The sequence below is a fragment of the Polyodon spathula genome, chromosome 14 (assembly GCF_017654505.1).
Source record: "Polyodon spathula isolate WHYD16114869_AA chromosome 14, ASM1765450v1, whole genome shotgun sequence".
NCBI classification, from domain to species: domain Eukaryota; kingdom Metazoa; phylum Chordata; class Actinopteri; order Acipenseriformes; family Polyodontidae; genus Polyodon; species Polyodon spathula.
In genome coordinates this window covers 26,522,410-26,541,786 of record NC_054547.1, presented here as the reverse complement: position 1 = coordinate 26,541,786, position 19,377 = coordinate 26,522,410, and the positions used below count along the sequence as shown (strand labels likewise).

General features: G+C 36.7%; 1 protein-coding gene across 3 annotated transcripts in view; it reads right to left on the bottom strand.

The window, feature by feature from the left end:
* Positions 1 to 19,377, bottom strand: part of LOC121327041 (UDP-glucose:glycoprotein glucosyltransferase 1-like) — a 48,528-nt gene that overhangs the window by 16,922 nt on the left and 12,229 nt on the right. Inside the window, exons 8-23 of one of the 3 annotated variants that reach the window (XM_041270822.1) lie at positions 18,467 to 18,545; positions 14,983 to 15,083; positions 14,741 to 14,840; positions 13,751 to 13,811; positions 12,184 to 12,275; positions 11,552 to 11,702; positions 11,068 to 11,187; positions 6,432 to 6,517; positions 5,678 to 5,813; positions 4,888 to 5,019; positions 4,369 to 4,533; positions 3,351 to 3,471; positions 2,640 to 2,738; positions 1,865 to 1,888; positions 1,330 to 1,424; positions 603 to 806 (exon numbers count right to left, since the gene is read on the bottom strand). In XM_041270822.1, coding sequence (XP_041126756.1) covers positions 603 to 806; positions 1,330 to 1,424; positions 1,865 to 1,888; positions 2,640 to 2,738; positions 3,351 to 3,471; positions 4,369 to 4,533; positions 4,888 to 5,019; positions 5,678 to 5,813; positions 6,432 to 6,517; positions 11,068 to 11,187; positions 11,552 to 11,702; positions 12,184 to 12,275; positions 13,751 to 13,811; positions 14,741 to 14,840; positions 14,983 to 15,083; positions 18,467 to 18,545 — 1,766 coding nt within the window. Of the gene's footprint in view, positions 1 to 602; positions 807 to 1,329; positions 1,425 to 1,864; positions 1,889 to 2,639; positions 2,739 to 3,350; positions 3,472 to 4,368; positions 4,534 to 4,887; positions 5,020 to 5,677; positions 5,814 to 6,431; positions 6,518 to 11,067; positions 11,188 to 11,551; positions 11,703 to 12,183; positions 12,276 to 13,750; positions 13,812 to 14,740; positions 14,841 to 14,982; positions 15,084 to 15,564; positions 15,708 to 18,466; positions 18,546 to 19,377 lie in introns of those variants that run through there. The other 2 variants (XM_041270824.1, XM_041270823.1) reach the window with 2 other exon arrangements.

The window sequence follows — 19,377 nt, the reverse complement described above, 5'->3', positions numbered from 1 at the left end:
ATACGTCTGGTGGGCAGGTACATCGGGCCACGTCTGGAAAGAAGCATATACCCTTTCTGACCACTGAGTTAAGAAATGTAGTTCAGGGAGATAATGGCAGTGGGCTAAAAGATTACATTTCCCAAGGGGCTTTAAGGGTCTAGAGTACAGGAGAATGGGTTGCACCTATGCTTAATCAACGATGGGTATTTAAAAACCCCACCTGAGGGGTTCTCTGACAGTGTGGGGCTAACATCTGTGAACAACAGAAGAGACTGGAGTGGAGGAAAATAAAAACAAGGTATCAACAACAACCACTGTAAGTTTTGTTTGGGTGATAGTTAGAGTAAACGGCTGTTGAGTTAGTAAGTTCTCCAAAAAAAGGAGATGGAGTTTTATTTTGTTTAATAATTTTTGTTTAAAAATTGGTGACTGTGTCCCCCTTACAGGGCACAGTCAAACATGAATAAACACACAGGTCCCGTCCTGCTTAGACCTTATTTCTGTTGTCTGAGTGTAATTGCAACACCACACTACAGGACTGCTGTGAAAACACCTGTTGAGTACTGTGGTAAATAACACCCCACGTGGCCACATATGACATAGTAGATTCATACACTTACCCCAACTGCAAAGTCTGCAATGTCTGCCCCAGACTCCACTGCCTTAGCAGTGTCCTCCTTGGACAGCTTGGTGATGAAATTCTTGGCGTTGTTGGCTGTCTGCGTCTGAATGACTGCCCAGATCGCTCTCGCAATACGACTCTCTGGCATTGCTTTATCAGCAGGGTTGTTTACCATACCAATTCGAACATTATTACTGGATTTCTGAAAATGAATAATATCTGATGAAGTTCCGATATTCCTATTTGCACCTTAGATCTACAGTGCTTTATACACCAATGCTGGTGATGTCTGCTTTAATATGCAGTGGTTTCCTATACTTCCTAGACAGCTTATTTAGGAAATATTCGATTAGGCTCCATTTCCCTTGAAATTTACAGGCGGTCCAAGGAAGTCAGCCTCATATCGGATCAAAAAGGAAAATGTACGGATTCATTCTTTTATCCAGATTTTGTTTTTTAATTTTTTTAAAACGTATTCCCGCAAAGGGCATATCCAAGCTTTTTTTAGTCTTAGAAATCGTTTCATCTGATGAATGATCGTTTCAGTGCTGATGAAATAATCACATTTATTCACTATAGCACTGCAGGGGTGGAAATAAGACCCATTACATAGCAGTTTGATCAATTTCAGGTTTTACTAGGCTTTTAATAAGACGCGTGTCAACAGAGTTCTTGAGGAGATAAATGCTGAACAAGGAGCCAGTCTAGGTGGGGAAACAACTTACCATATGTTTTATAGAGTCATATAATAACTGCCTTCCTGAGGGCTGGTCAAAATCTCCAACAATCCAGAAAGTAACCGATCGAATATAGGTGTCATCTACAATACAAAAATAAACCAATAAATGCATAATAAATGGATTTTCACACAAGATTAAGCACCAATAATAACTTCTTACGAGTATCTCAGCATCCTTACTGAATAACGTAATCGCTCACAGGAATACAGTCTGCACTCTATATAGCTGTCCATGCATACAGTAAATATGCCGTGCATTAGAGGTGCAGAATTTTGTTGGTTAAATGCAAATTATAAAACCCTGGTGAGACAGATATTTTGAACATTTTGCCTTCATTATTACAAAATCGCAGTTGAATAAGACAGAACAGTGTAACACTAACAGGAAATAAACAAAAGACATTGGGTCTTCAGATAAGTAATGCATAACTGATGTGTTTTTTGTCAAGGTCAAGCCAAGAAAGGCGGGTCAGGGTTAAGAAAAACACAAAAAGTAGTAAAACGCACAGAACAAGAATTACCATAGATTCCCCTGGAAGACATTCCTGGTCAAGCAAGATCAGGAAATAAAACAAAATGAAAAGAAATCAGAATAAATAATGCAGAAACAAAATGATTAAAATAGATTGGGGGGCCAATTTAGACATAATCATTATTGTAACAGGTGAACATTTGCACTGGAAACTTTACAGAAATGTTCTTGCATTTAGAAGCTTCATAAAGCAGTGAGAATACAAGGGATTATAAAATGTTATCAATGAACAACAGTTTTGATATTATAGTGCTCATCTTAGTTCACAATTCAATAATTAACAAATTATTTTGATTCACAGATAGGTTTACAGTATTTTATTGATGTGCAAAACAGATCGTGAAATAAAGAGATTCATATTTTAGATCCCATAGCTGCTCCAAGAAAATCAACAAGCTGACAGACCAGGTGTTAGGAGTGTAACACTTCATTGTGGATCAAGGAAATGTGCTACTTTCTTTACATGACAGTAGGGTAATGGAGTTATGTATCATTTGTAGTGTGATACAAGACCAAAAGCACAGCTTAGCGCATGGTCACCAAATGGTTCTTGAATGAACAATAATCATTTTTTTGCAGTGGGTATGAATATATACTGTCCCCATCTCATTTATTTTTAGTCTTAACAAAATAGCCCATCATGAAATGACTATTTGATCATATCATGCATTACACAAGCAGCCCATCAGGACCATGTATCATGCAATGTATTGTATTATTATATTAGTGTTTCATGCACCCCTACCAAGTACCACACTTTTTACCTTTCTTAGTCAAGTAGTTCATGCTGTTGGCCACTGCAGCAGTCTTCTCTTTGGAATCAAGAAAAGTAAATCTTGCATAATCATCCACAAAGTAGCTGTCTGTAAAAACAAACAGCAATGTAGGGCTTTCAATGTAAACTCCAAAGGGAAGCTTACATGTTAATTATTACATTTTTTCAAATGCAACAGACAAACCTTTTCCCTTGAAGTAAATTTATAGAACAGCATAACAGAATTCCAAGAAGTAACAAGTTGGAGAATTATCCTTTGGGTTGGCAGTCATCCATAAAAACAAAAAAATAAATGAAAGGAAAGGACATAAGTAAAAATTTCAAATGAAATGGCTGTTTTGTACTTTGAGTGATGGAGGAGAAACAGGCAATACTGCCCCTAGTCCCTCCACATTCCTCATCTATATCTCATAGTTTAACCACAACTTCATAGAACTCAATCAAAAATGTCAGGAAAAAGTGTAAGAAACAAAGAGGTTGATTTGACGTTGATTTTATTGGAGCATATTACAAATCTGGGGAAAACCCTTGGATTTCGTTTCAGAATTTCCGCAAAATGCAATATGAATTCCTTGTTGACTTCTTCCAGTGGTATAAATTGATCAAATCAACACCCAAGTCAAAAAAAGACATGTTTTGGCTAGTGCCATCGGTAAAGTGATGAAGACATTATCCAGAATGTTGCCTAATTGTCACTTACTAATTTTTGAGAAGTCAATGTACTGCCTGGTAGTCGAAAGAATCCTGGAGTTTATTCTTGGTACAACATTGGGCTGGTTCATTACAAAATCAACAACGTCTTGATCAGTTGTGAGTTCACCCTGGAAGAGAACAGGAATATAACCAAAATAGTTACAATTTAGTTCAGCTGAGCCTTGAGTAAATCAACAAAGTCTGTTACTTTTCTGCCTAATGTTGACTCTACAAAACCAGTAAAAAAAAAAATTGTATTTTTTTTTTTATATGAGATATTGCAAGTTTGCAACCTGATTTTGAATGCTTTAGCTCCATTGCAAAAGATGTCCCATGTTAACTAAAAGCATAAAACCACAATTGAGTGAAAATGTAAACCAAAAACGTATTAAATCAATGTTGGTGGCTCGACACAAATCATTTCTACTTGGATTGTTGTAGCATAAAATGGTAGTTTTTTATGGAATTCATAACATTGTTAAAATAACCTGGATAACACCCTACTTTGTGCAGCAGTAGTACACGTGTAACTGTTTCTAAATGAATTGTGTTCCTGCAGTAAAAAGAAAACATGCTCTGGACAAATGTACTAACCAGACAGTAAATAATAAAATTCTAGTTGGCAGACACTACAGTTTCATCTAATTAAACATTGGAGACTTGTGTACAAGCTTGCAGGGCATATCGTTTTAAATGTTTTCTTGTTTGGATGTCAGTTTCAATGAAAGCCTGTGGGGCTAATAACCTTGTAGGAATGATGGGGGAATGAAACATGCACAGTCAGTTTTTCAGTCGATCTATGACTATAACGATTTACTAGTCACACTGGTGTGTTTGGCAAGAACCCTTAGCGTAAGTCATCCTAGGGTAGTCTTTCTTTAATGTTAGTGTTACTTAGTGATGAGTAAATATCATTCCAGAAAAGAAAATGTGGCAAGAGAGCAGGGCTAAGAAGTGAACTCTAAATTGTAGGTAACTTTTGTGAAGCAGTATAATGTATTCTCTACTGACAGCACTCTACTGACCAGATAGACGGCTCTCTGGTAGAAGCTTGTGGTCTCCAGGATCTTGTGCATAGTCACAGTTTCCAGCTCATCAGCATCCAGCTGCTCTCGCTGGTAGGGCATCCCGTTGTACAGAGCCACAGGGAGAGGGCCCACACCAGTCTGCTCATAGTAACTCCTTCCCTCCTGAAAACAATGGCAAGCAGAACACTCACACTGCACAAATAATTCATCCACAACTTCAAGAAGTAAAAACTATAAAATCCTTTGTTACCATAAAATGGTATTTTAACTTCAATGCAGTTATATAAACAGGGTGTCAGCTTCTGTGATACTGCAAGTATACATTGAAGCAGTAGGAAGAGACATTGGTTCTTTTGAAAATTGAATAGCTTTTATTGAGAGAACAACTTATGTGTTTTTTTTTTTAACAATTTATCTTATTTCAAACTCCTGTGTATTTGCCCACATTGTTTGAAATGTTATTTTCTTCTGCTAGTGTGGGGTGTTTGCTATTAATATATGTGGCAATTTATTTACCTTTCTGTTTTTGTCATATGCTGAATCAGCTCCTAGAATGCTGCTCACTTCCATGTAGGGATATTTCTTCTCCAGAACACTAATTACATTCTCCACTTTCAGCTTCTCTCCAGTCCGAACCTTGTTGTACATCTGCCAAGCAAAACAATCAGATTGCACAGAATTTGATGAAAATCGGAAGTGACCTACAATGTGGGAAATCGCTGAAAACAGTCAGGAATATTCGCTGTATACAAGCACCGTGTTATGCTTTTCTTTTAAGAACATTAAAGCTTATCTGACTGTTCTTGCTGCAGGTTGTATTTATTTATTGTTTTGCTTCATTCTATCTTTTCCATTTTAAAAAGGTTATAATATCAAAAATGTAGTTTAATGTTAAGCAACAGTGGATCAACTGTTTATCAATTGTAACCCCTTTACTATCCAATTTGAAATGCTAAAATGTCACCACAAGAAGAGTGATGATCAACAGATTGTTACCTAGCAACTCAACCCTCGGGCTAAGAGCCCAGCCTGGGAAATCGTTCGGACAGTACAGGTAGCTGAAGTAGGATGTGACGAACTCTGACCTGATGACTTTTTTCCCCACCCCACAGAGTTCAAAGACCAAAGCAGAGCTCCCTGTAGACTCTCAGTCAAGACTGACAACTCAGCATGGCCAGGATTCAAACCAGCAAGCTCCTGAATGTACGTCTCGCCATGTGCTTCCGCATGATGGTCCATTTACTGAGCGACTAGGGTTCCCCACTGGTGGACTTTATACCCCCTGATGTTAACAATAGTTACATACAGCTGTTACAGCCTGGAAGGCATGTTGATTGCCCATTTCTTCAGATATATAATTAAAAGCTCTGAGTAAAGCAACTCCAGGATCCTGGAGTCCATTAATGTCTTCAGAGTTGTCAACCACAAACACCAGACCAATCCTGAATAGAAAAAAATATATAATAACCAACACAAATCAGAGGCAATTACTTGTTTACTAGAAATCTAAAACGTGTACAAACTATTCATTATAATGCAATTTCAAAAAGCTGTTACGTATGTTTATAAATTGAGACCTGGTCTAACAAAATCTAGCCAAAGTAGAGGATTGAGGTTCTTTTTATCTGAGCCCTGGTTATTAGAAGTACCTTGTTGAGAATTGTTACTAAAAAGATCAGATGTTAGTAATCTAAGCTGTCTGGTTCATGCCAATTGTCCTCTGAACTGATTCCAGTTATTTCAACCTGAAGCAAGTCTCACCTGAGCCTGTAGATATTCACCTGATGACTTATTGCTGTCACCTACTCATTTTTAGTAACACTTCAATAAGGCGACAAAAAAAGTCATAACAATAAAAACAAGAGTACAGTTTGCTTTATTTTTAAGTTTGAATGCAATAACTTACAATGATTAGTTTGTCTGTAATACTTATTTTGAAAGATTCTACAAAAAAAAAAAAAAAAAAACAACAACACTATCAAATATCTCTCTCAGTTGCCACTTCAAAAGAAACAATTCAACAGTTTGCATAACTGAAATTACTTAGCGGATGGGCTTACCTTAATGGAATGTGATTGCTAAAGAACATTTCGGCCACATTTATCAACTCCACAGTGCTCTCGTCTGTGGGGTCAACTATAATTACCTGAAATACATACATCATAGAGTTAAACTGGTGTATTATTACAATTCAAATACATAAATAAAGTGAATGAAACATTTGACAGCATCCCTATTAACTGATGTTGCATCGGTGAACACCTCTTTTATAACATCCTCTCTACTAACTGTAACAGAAATAGAAGCATTCACAAAGAACAGGTTGTTCCTGGGCTGTGAGATTAACTTCTTGTGAACTTCTGTTCACGCTTTAAATTTCCACAAACAATGTTTGCATTATCTTGCCTCTGTGTCCTTTCAGGGGACTGTGGCAGCTGTTGCTGGCTTTTCCCAGTCTGCTTTACCAGTTGTGCTCAATGCATTTTTGAGTCGAACACCCAAATACTTACTTTCCCCATAAAAGCAGGGTTTACTTACAAGTCTTAAACAAATTTCTATGACATTTCTGGTTTCCCCAACATGTTAGGAGCAATATACTACACATGTGCCGCTAACCACTCCAGGTCATTCTGAGCATCTGTAGAGGTATAGGAAACACACCTATTCTATTAATGTGCAGGTGGTTTGCAATTGTGCAGAATTTAGCACTGCATCCCTGACTAACAAATAAAAACTGACACTATACATTTGGCTTATATGCTACTCAGGATAATACAAATTAGTGGTATAATGCAAAATGTGTTGACTGTCCTCCTGTAAGTATCATAACTTGTCAAGGGGGCACCATGATCTATTTGGTGTTAATTGTCTAAGCCAGGGCTTGTCAAATTCGGTCCTGGCGACCCCGTGGCTGCTGGTTTTCATTCCAACCAAACTCTCAATTAGTTAACTAGACCCTTAACTGAACTGATAATTTGCTTAATTAGACCTTGTTACTTGTTTTCAGCTCTTGAACACTTGCGTATTTCAAGTTAGCTATAACATCTGATCAGTAACTTGAACTGCAACTCTAAGAGCTGAAAACAAGTAAAAAGGTCTAATGCAGCAAATGATTAGTTCAATTAAGGGTCTAGTTAAGTAACTGAGAGCTCGGTTAAAATGAAAACCAGCAGCCATATGGGGTCCCCAGGACTGAGTTTGAGAACCCCTGGTCTAGGCTATTAAGTAGGCAGAGTTAAAAAATAAATAAATAAATAAATAATAAAACAAGCTAAAATAATTTTGTTTCAATTTTAAATAATCTTTTATTCACATTGAACACTAATGTGCACAATGCCGCAGCATAATTTATTTTGCGTTACCATAGCCTACAGGCTAAGTAAAAAGAAAGTACACTAGGTATTAATTTGATTTTACTACTGTACTGTATAGGCTTACTGTACAGAGTTATATTATTTTCACGTAACGTGTAGCCTACCCAAAACACATTAGTGTTATTTCAGCGTAATGATTTATACATTTAAAATACATTGAGCACTATAAATGTACGTGTGTGATTTTATTGTATTTTTTTTTTTTTTAAATCCAACACCTTCTTACGTCAAACATGTGCGGTTTGACAAGGGGCTACTGTACAATTATGAAGCTTTTTGACAGAAACACTTTTTTTATTATTTAAGGGTGAAGGTGGGGGCTCCCACTATAGAATCTGATGGGATTAAACTGCCTTTCATTATTTATTTATTTGAAAAAATGTTGCACGACTCTTGCAATGCTAGAGACCTCACTAAGAGGACGCAATAGATATTTAAATTGGTATGTTGCGGTTCTTTTCATTAACATATTTTCTTAGTATATATGACAAAATATGTACCATATTTGCACTGCGACTGGCCCATCGTAGTATATCTACCCCTCAGTCAGGTAAGATTTAAATACAAAGTAAATAATAATAAAAAAAAAAAAAAAACATGCGATGGAACATGTATTTATAAAACATAAGTTAAATATAATTCAATAACCACATGGAAGAAAGTTATCACATGGGTGTTTGGTTATGTACACAAATAGGTGACTTTTTTGATACTCAACCTGCCATTCCAAGATTCTTCTTGTGTAAAAATGAATGAATCATTTTGGCATCACTAATACTGTACAGAGATGCCAACTTATGAAAGGAAAAAACAGTAGCATGTACCGAGTGTAGCAAGTGGCTGCTAGCCCCTAGAAATTAAAATGTTCTGGCAAGCCAATGACCCCACTTTTGCTGTTCAATCTGTAAATTTTGGAAATTGTAAACACAATAAAAATACTTCAACACTTGAATTCTATTTATTCTGGATTTAAATATTAGTAATGAAGAGTGTTTTAGGATATCATAAGTGCTATCAAACCTGGACTGTAACATTCAACCTCAAAACTTTATAAAAATAACACCTCTCGTCTTTACATTTTTACTGCTTACAACTATCAAAAAGCACAAAATGCTGTGTAGTATCCAATAACTAAATAATTATTTAAAGCAAGCTAAACCTCAAAACCCATTTGCACAAACATGCATTTTGCTTATTGCTGGTGTTTCTTCGTACGTCTTTGTGAGCGACAGTCATGACTACTACCATGTTTTGTAGAGAAATCCATCAGTCAGTATACACTAGATGCGAGATTGAGACACTCTACTTCTTTTGATGAATGACTCTTCTGTAGTAAATCCCTGTCGATATTTTTTGACAAGCCAACCTCAATCTTAGATGGGGTAGAATGACATTTTTGTTTGATTTGTGATTTCTATTTAAATAACTGATAAGCAACCAAGTAAACGTGCGATTGATAATGCTCAAGTTCTTGTAGTGCAGATTTCCGCAGTTCTGCACAGAATCACAGAGATGCGCATTCTTCGAGTGCTGCTGAGTGATGTCACTAAACTCCACCCACAGAAATTTGCAGATTCTGCACAGCCCAACACAGCTTTGAAAAGCTGCTGCGGCTGTGAAGAGAGACAATGCAGAGATCGAGTGACCAGCTAATCGTAATTCAAATAAATTACTAAAATTATACTGCTACCGCAAACGACATCTTATCATTATACAATGAAGCTGTTAACAGCCTTGTCAATACTATATTAAATAACTACATTTAAACAAACAATGCACTAAATCCATAAGTGATGTATACTTTTACAATAAGGTTAATGAAAATCAATTACATCAAACTGGCTGTGTAGGTTGATAATCCAGACAAATGTAAACATAGGACATTTAAAATCGTGTGCAACACTGCAAGGTCTGGAGAAGGCGTTTCTCTAGAAGCTGCATGTGATATCAAACAGACAGCAGCAACAAGCAGCCGGCGCAGCAAGGACACAAGAATGCAACCAACGATAGCAAGGCGACATTTGCGCAGCGGTTTCTGAAGGATCCCTAAACCGGTTACTAAGCAATTAATTAATTACAAAAATGAAATATAAACACACACACATGGTATTGAAATATTATTTCATAAACATTCAGGGAGAATCCATCATTTATTTACATATTAAAATCCGTAGTATTATACCCTTCGACGTAGTGACGTAGCAGAACTTCCAAAATAGTAACCGCTACGGCCAAATCGTAGCCGTTGGCACCTCTGTGTACAGGATAGGCACAATGCAAACAACTGCGAAATCCAAGTTTAACCAGGTGATGAAAAGGTGTCAGGACCTGTGGCAGTGAACAAAAGCGAAACTCTCAACGCAGCACATGCATGCAGCAGGAACAGGAGGGCGGCCGTCATCCACATCACAGCTGACATCGCTGGAGAGGTAAGCGGAGACGACAATCCTTCTTAAACAAAGTGACCCTAGGTTTGAATATGCAGGGTCTTCTCTGTCTTGCCCTTCTCCGAAGGATTTCCTACCTGTCCTCAACAAGAGCCAAGTGTCGCTGCATCAGGCAGTGTACAAAAGTTGTGTGGTTTTATACAGCTCTTAATTACTTGCTTCTACAATGGTTTGCCCCTTGTCAGAGGAGTTGCAAAGTTTTTGGAGGGTCAGCAAATGCCCAAGTGCAAGGCAAAATCCTCACATCTCATTAAAATGTTTGTGCTCGCTTAGTATTCCAGATCCCCACCCAATTCCATGCTCTTTTTCACGTGAATACATTTCAGTATCGTTTAAATAGAATAATGATTGCAAAGTGCTAATTTGATAGTGGGTGCAAAATGCCAGCTGAAAACCATTCTTTACATACACCCCAATTTTAATGACTGCTAAAGTTTAACTTTACACCAGCTAACGTTTTTTTGGCAGCAATATGGGTGTTTCGCACCCGCACATCACTTTGCATGTATCTTTACAACAGCCCCTGAATGTTATTCAAATGTTCATAGTTTTGTCTAAACGATTAAATGTTATCAGAAATAAGAATGTGAAATAGATGTTAGTACATTATCTATAGAGTGCAAGGTTATTTAATATTCAGTATTTATTCAGAGTCTATTCCACACACATTCATTTTGTTTGTAGCCTTACACACATTAATATTGTAGTCATTTATTTTTTAATTTTGGTGTGCTTCTTGTTCTGTGTTATCCGAGTTATTACCAACACAAATGTGTTACATTTTGAACATTTATGAAATTAAACCAACATTCTTTTATTGCTTCAGCATTATTTGACTGAACTTTAAGATATCGTATATGAAGTTATGCGCTTACAAAGTTGTGGAAGTTCTTCCTGATCTGTCGGATGACTCCAGGGAATGTAGGTCGGAGGAGTTCCTGCACACTGGAGGGCCATGAATCATACCTGCTGTCCGTCTCAAGGTTATTGATCCACTGAAAGACAGAACCACAAACACACCATTTTAAATCAAGTTAGCAACGTACTCCAAGGGCAAGTTCAACAGCAGCACCCTTTTCACTCTGAACGAAGCAGACAACCACTTAGTCTCTTCACTTTCAATATAACAGATGCTCTTTCAGGAACACAGCTGTCTTGTTGACTGTCCTCCTCTTATGAAACACCAGATAATTTCAGAGAGTGAAAAGTTGTGCTTTGTTATTTGCCATGGAAATATAAATATGTGCAGCAGAAACAAACAGCTATATTTATCCCCCGCCACGGCTGTAAACATTTAGAGCCATCAGTAAAAAGTACGAACATTTACTGAAAATAACATTAAATACTACAAGAACTCACATAGATGGCAGGGTTCCTGATATCCACAGCATAGTCCGAGTCTGATGGCTGCACGTTCAGCTTCAAGATGTCATGAATGACAGAAGTTTCTATCAGCAGATTGCACAGTCCCTCCATTACACGGGCCTCATTCCGCAGGGTATCAAACACACTGTAGGCAGAAGAATGAACGCGTTCATTAACTGTAAGAGCTGCTTAATACAATACACAAAAATAGACCTTTAAGTTTCGATTATTAAACTAAAATTACAACATCTATGTGGAAAGGAAGTTTTCATTAAAATGACAGCTACTGCTCTCGAAAGCCTGAGGTCATCTATTGAAAACTGCACCCAACTGTAACCCATTAAAAAAAAAAGTGTGCATGCATTTTTTTTTTGTTATTTAGAGTAAACCTTGTTTAAAAAAAGGTGGTTGTTACAGCTGGCCATTTAAAAACTGTTACAGTGTGTGGAATTGAATTAAAAAAAAAAAAAGAGAGAGACACATAACCTTGTCAAAATGTACAGTCACCATGGATAGCTAGGACAGGAGCAGTTCAGGACAGACAACTGACCATTACTCAATAATATGCGTTACAGAGGCATGACATTCAAATTGAGTATTTCACATAATAATGGGAGTATATATACCTGAAAATATCTTGCACATCCAAGTCAATGTGAAGGCCATTGATGAAAAGTGCAGAGTCACCAGGCTGTAGGCCTAAAGTTCCTTTGAAGTACTAAAATGAGAAACAGGTAAACATGCAAGGGCCACACATCTCAATTCAATTCTTGGTTGATTAATTGAGTCTTTGTTATTTTTTACTTTTGAAGTGTTACAGAAGAAGTGTTAAAAAAAACACCTAGAGGAAGTCCAACAGCCAATAACTGAGATGACGGCCAATGCTGACAGAAATTGAGGAAAAAATTTCACACAGCAATTTTGCAGTTTTTCCATGGTTATACAGTACAGCCTCGCTATAATGAACCTGTTGGGGTCCAAGCATTTTGTTCGTTATATCGAGGGGTTCGTTATAGCGAAAGGACAATCAAAATAAAAGATCAAATGCTGGAGTAAGCTGAGAATTACATGTACCTGTTCGTTTCACTTATTCAGTATTCCTGCCTTTGCTTTATCCAATTTGTTAAATAATTAAAACACAGTAGAAAGAGGACCAGGGACCTCCTGGTTACAAACCTGTTTCTTTAACCACTGGACCACACAGCCTCCTAAATGTTATTCACTCACATAGTAGCAGTAACGTAATATTACATTCTCACAGCCTATTTACATTTGAGCAGCTCTTTGTACACCACATTTACTTGGCAATAACAGCCTGTCTTGTTTCACTCGCCTGCCTTTTTGTAAATGTAGCTGCTGATCTCAGGCTTGGATATGATGCTTACTTGACCGTGAAGTTGCTGGTGGTAACGTAGAACTAAATAAACTAAAATGAAATAGATATTTGCTTTATACTACAACTTTTACTTTTGTTTTATAACAGTGAATTATTTGCAAATTTCTTAAGCAGCATTATGTTATGCCGAAGTGTCCTGATCATATAAAAGCAGCTCATTAGAAGGCTTACAGGATTATTGAAACAATCAGTTACTGATATATTCATTAGTAAGCAAAGCTTAACTACCTGCACTTGTGAATAATTAACTTGTATTATTTTTAAGGTTTAGGAGGATAGTTAGAAAAGCATTTAGTTTCTTAGTAGACAGCCTTTGGATCAGAAATTGAGTACCAGTAATAATCGGAGCAGACTTCTGGTCGGTACAGGCTACTTGATAATGCTTCTGACGTATCCAGCTGTTTAATCTGTGCACATATTTACATGCATTCATCAATAAGAATGCTGATCTCTTAGCTTGGTGTACTGGACCATTTAAAAAAAACTTGATTATAAAATGATGAAGCATGCAGGGACTTCTCATATATCAAATATGTCTATTAAGGTCAAATTAACTAAGAAACAGGCTGATATTAACCGTTAACCAGATCTGAAAATGATCAACTCCTATAACTATTAGTCTATCCCTTGTGTTTACGATTCAACCCTTTAAATTGTATCAGTAAGCAAGATAACACAATGTGCCAGTGGTTAGAGATGCTACAGATACAGCTGGGCTCAGCTAAGAGTAGGTGTTCGTGACCACTTCACATTAGTTTCATAGATTGTAGACAGGTACATGTCCCCTTAACACCTACCTTCTGGTTTTCTTCCACTTCTTTCCTGAGTTCAGAATTCACCACAGTTCTTGTAATGGACCTGTAATAGAAAATAAAAATAATTAAAAACCAATTAAAAGTTAATCATTTTTGTTCCTCTTGAAAAATTTTAACAAAAGACTTATGGAAATTTAATCTCTTCTCAGTCTATTAAGTTCATGTGAAATATAGTACTAATCAGGACTGCTGACAGCTCATTTTTTGGGTTCTTTTAATTAAGTGCATTTTGTTTTATTACCATAGTTTCGTAATTACATCCCACTAGCATTGGTTCTTTGAGTGGGCTTAAAGTATGCTTTACTGAAGTATTTTAGAATGGCTTTTGCAATCACTTTGAAAATTGCTGTATCCTAATGTAACAGCCCATGTCCTGTCTGTAAAGACAGTATAAAAACTATCAACTTTTCAAAAAAGAAATGTTTTAAAAAAAAAAAAAACACAAGAGTTTCTGATATATAAATAGTGCAAAACTAGTATAAAACAAACTGTAAAACGAGACAAAACAATACAGTTGCAAAGATACAACTGCAGCTGTGCTACATGTTACAATTCATCACATGAAGTACAAAACAAATTAACTGGACAAGACAGTACAAAAATTGGTCTCAACAAAGAGACTGTTATACAGGGTCAAACATTTCTGTTCATTCTGATGTAGGATATTGGACATTCCTCTAAACAAATAAATAACAAATCAAAAAGTAAAGCGTATATTGTCAAATAGACTAAAGTTCCAGTAAATGCTGATGTTTTCCTTTTTAGTATTTGAAAAAGAAACCGTTTAAGATGTTTGAAATGAAATGGTAATGCAAATGAGAAGGTTCAGCAAAATACACAAATATGTCAGTAACATACATTCCCCGCTATGCTGGAAATTCAAAATGCAAACCCACACACCACAAAAAAAAAAATGTATATTTATAAAAATATTACTGTAATTAATAAAACACAGCCAGTTGCCTGCATTACCTGGCCTTGTTGGGGAAGTTCTGGCTAAGATCTCTCATGACCGTCAGAGCTTCGGCTGAAGGAGCTGTCAGGATTCGAGCTGCTGTCTGGAAACTAAGATCTGGAAGAAATATTATTGTATTTATTATATTATTAACCTGTGACATTACAGGTTAACTATCGCTGCAGTCAACAAGTGCTGCCCATTACACTGGATATGAACACTTGGTGATACAAATAAAGTGAACACACGTTGCAAATACCTTGCAATTGCCAGACCTTCAAAGGCGCCATCTCATTGGTACTTTCCACAAGGTGCTTTCTTAATTCTTTGAGTTGCTCCTGCATATCGGAGTATAGAGTCCTACAAAAGAGAGTAATAGCAATCCATTTCACCTCATTTAGAGAGATAAGAAATATCTCACCAGAAGAAGCTCATTAAGATTAACATCATCTCACTTTCAAGTAGTGCTGGGACGAACCCAGGATTTTCATGTTTGGATATTCGCTCAATTTAAATATTCATTCATTATTCAAAAAGTAATAAAAGCCAGGCAGACACCGCATTGCAGCAGTGGCAGGGGTTGTCATCATGACCCCTGTGTGTGTGTATGTGCGCCTTTATTTTACACCAAGACCTTACGACATGTAACACGTTAAAATAGAAAAATATCCCTGAAAACTGAACAATAGACTGAATAACCTAAATTACTGCATAGTAGGTCTATATTTAAATCAGAAAGTATTAAAACCACCTTGTGCTCAACTAAGTAATGGAACTAATGCAATTCTTTATCGAAATGTATTTAGTTTTATCCTTAAGTTCTAGAAGAAGGCAACCATACCTGTCATATAAGCATTTGATAAGTCATCACTACAGTTAATCAGGTTATGTTTCATCGCTGCAAATTAAGTGGTACGAAATTATCCTCTGAATTTATCTTCTATGTCTTCAGTTGTTGACATATTCCGGTAACCAACAAATCATACACACCTATAAAAGACAGCAATTAAAAAAAAAAAAAAAAAGTAATATGCCACAATATCGTTGACTCTTGCATTGTATGACTTTATAAATTATAAGGTTACATCCACAACCAAGCTGTTTTGAAAATGAAAGCTAATTCCTGCATGGTACCGCTACATTTAAAAGATTCATGCAACGTGTTATACTAACCGGTTAATTCATAAATACGTAGGCTCGCACCCTGCCTTTTCACTGTATTTTTAAATGCTGTACAATTTTGAAGATATTAACCAAGTAATAACAGAATAAGGCATATCAACCAAGATTTAAAAAAAAAAAAAATACGCTGGGTTTATTTTATTAAACAGTGACATTAGTTAGCCGTGTGTGGGTACACTGCTGTGCTAAAGTCTTAGACATGTTGCATTTTATAACTCTGATGTATTTTTTTTTTCTTTATCAAAAAAATAAGAGGCTGTTCAAGACGAGCTGCTATATATATTATATATATATATATATATATTTATATATATATATATATTATATATATATATATACACACACACACACACACACAGTGCCTTGCAAAAGTATTCAGACCCCTGACCAATTCTCTCATATTACTGAATTACAAATGGTACATTGAAATTTCGTTCTGTTTGATATTTTATTTTAAAACACTGAAACTCAAAATCAATTATTGTAAGGTGACATTGGTTTTATGTTGGGAAATATTTTTAAGAAAAATAAAAAACTGAAATATCTTGCTTGCATAAGTATTCAACCCCCACACATTAATATTTGGTAGAGCCACCTTTCGCTGCAATAACAGCTTTAAGTCTTTTGGGGTAAGTATGTACCAGCTTTGCACACAGTGTCGGAGTGATTTTGGCCCATTCTTCTTGGCAGATTTGCTCCAGGTTGTTCAGGTTGGTTGGACGACGCTTGTGGACCGCAATTTTCAAATAGTGCCACAGATTCTCAATGGGATTGAGATCAGGACTTTGACTGGGCCACTGTAGGACATTCACCTTTTTGTTCTTGAGCCACTCCAATGTTGCTTTGGCCTTGTGCTTGGGATCATTGTCCTGCTGAAAGGTGAATTTCCTCCCAAGCTTCAGTTTTTTAGCAGACTGAAGCAGATTCTCTTGCAGTATTTTCCTGTATTTTGCTCCATCCATTCTTCCTTCAATTGTAACAAGATGCCCAGTCCCTGCTGATGAGAAGCATCCCCACAGCATGATGCTGCCACCACCATACTTCACTGTAGGGATGGTGTGTCTTGAGGCATGGGCAGTGTTAGGTTTGCGCCACACATAGCGCTTTGAGTTTTGGCCAAAAAGCTCTATCTTGGTCTCATCTGACCACAAAACCTTTTCCCACATCGCAGCTGGGTCACTCTCATGCTTTCTGGCAAACTCCAGACGTGCTTTCAGATGGTACTTTTTGAGTAACGGCTTCTTTCTTGCCACCCTCCCATACAGGCCAGTGTTATGCAGAGCTCTTGATATGGTTGACTGGTGCACCATTACTCCACTCCCAGCCACTGAACTCTGTAGCTCCTACAAAGTGATTGTTGGCCTCTCTGTGGCTTCTCTCACAAGTCTCCTTGTTTGAGCGCTGAGTTTTGAGGGACGGCCTTTTCTTGGCAGTGCCTGGGTGGTGTGATGCAGCTTCCATTTCCTGATTATTGATCCAACTGTGCTCACTGGGATATCCACTTGCATATTATTTTTTACCCTTTCCCTAATCTATGCATTTGTATTACTTTATCTCTAACTTCTGTAGAATGCCCTTTGGTCTTCATTTTCCTTCAGATTCAGTCTTACCAATGATCCTTCAACGGTGGGGTTTTTATCCAGAAAATGTGACAGCAACTTTAACGGTTCACAGGTGGAGGCCAATGGTAAGGTAATTGTGTCCTTGTTAGGGCAATTTCTTTCATCAGTGTAAACTGGGAGCTTCCACAGCACACGGGTTGAATACTTATGCAAGCAAGATATTTCAGTTTTTTATTTTTCTTAAAAACATTTCCCAACATAAAACCAATGTCACCTTACAATAACTGATTCTGAGTTTCAGTGTTTAAAAATAAAATATCAAACAGAACGAAATTTCAATGTACCATTTGTAATTCAGTAATATGAGAGAATTGGTCAGGGTTTTGAATACTTTTGCAAGGCACTGTATATGTATGTATGTATATATAAATCAAGTATTACATGGAGCTCTTTTTCATTTACCATTTTTTTTAAACTAAAAAAAAAAACGGAAATTCTGGTGAGGCAGTAAATGAGTGCAATGTATTTCTGTCAGTTGTATAGATTCTGAACATTTCATTTTTGCATCCGAATACATGTAAAATAATATTTGTTCCAACATTCGGCTATTTGTCCCAGCACTACTTTCAAGCGTGTCCTGTTCTTCATTGCATGTAAGAAAACCTTTGATTTTTGATTAGACTGTTACCAGATTTCATTCCATGTCAATACTAGATACAATTGATCCTCTGCAACAAGCAGCTCAACACAGGTTAACAACAAATGTAAGCCTCATTCCACATTTCTCCCACAAATGACCGCTTTATTCTATATAATGAGGTATTTTGTAATGAATATATTTAATGGCAGTTTTCATGGAAGAAAGCTGTAAACTGTATTAGGACCAACATATATTAATAATTGACAGGCATAGTACAATCAAACTGTTAAACTATTCTAAAACCAGACCTTCACTCCAAAAAATGTTTTGGCCAGTAAACAATATTTAGGAGTTCTTACTTCAGTTTTCCAAAGAGAAATCCCTGAACTTCATCAACAGGGTCATTCTCGCCATACAGTGTAGTGTTTACTTCAGCCCCTGCAATTTAAAATCCAGCATTTAACAAAAATGTAATGTCATATTAGAACAAGGGTTTTCTTCATAAGTAAGTGCCTATTTATACAAGCAAAACAAATAATAAATAAAAAAAATTGAGAGTTTGGTTTTCAGAAATTACAGCATTTACTGTTAATATTGTAAATTCCTTTTTTCAGGAGCAAACTGAAAACAGTCTAACAAAAAGCAACAGTGAAAACAGACTGCTAAATGAGGAGTGACCTTTATCACAGAATGGCACAGTAAAAGGTGATCACTACAGAAAACGGGGATGTCAACACAGTGCAGTATGTTACAGTGCTCTTTAATACATGCAGATACCTTATGACAGGGGTTTTCAACCGGGGGTAAGCATACCCCTGGGGGTACTTCTAAGGGTCATAGGGGTACGCAGGACAACTCAGAATTAATTTTTTTAACAGTATTATATAGTACCTCTAAACCACTGTGCATAAATATTACATTTTTGTTTAGCAGCGCAAACTGTATATACAATGTAAAAAAAAAAACACAGAACATGTCACGTCCGTACTTACACAAGCATGATTTAGACTGAGTGGACAGGATTTCCATTTGTATGTGAAGCAGGGGTCTGCCGATTCTGCCTATAGAGAGCTCTCTGTGCTGCATATGAACTTTGCTGTTTTCAACTTCTTGTATAATTGAATACTAATTATTATTATTAATATTATTTAGTCATTTAGCAGACGCTTTCATCCAAAGCGATTTGCAGAGACTTGGGGGTGAACCTCCTGGTAATAAGCCCCTCTCTTTAAGCACTGGACCACCGAGCCTCCTAATCAGGGAAGGGCAA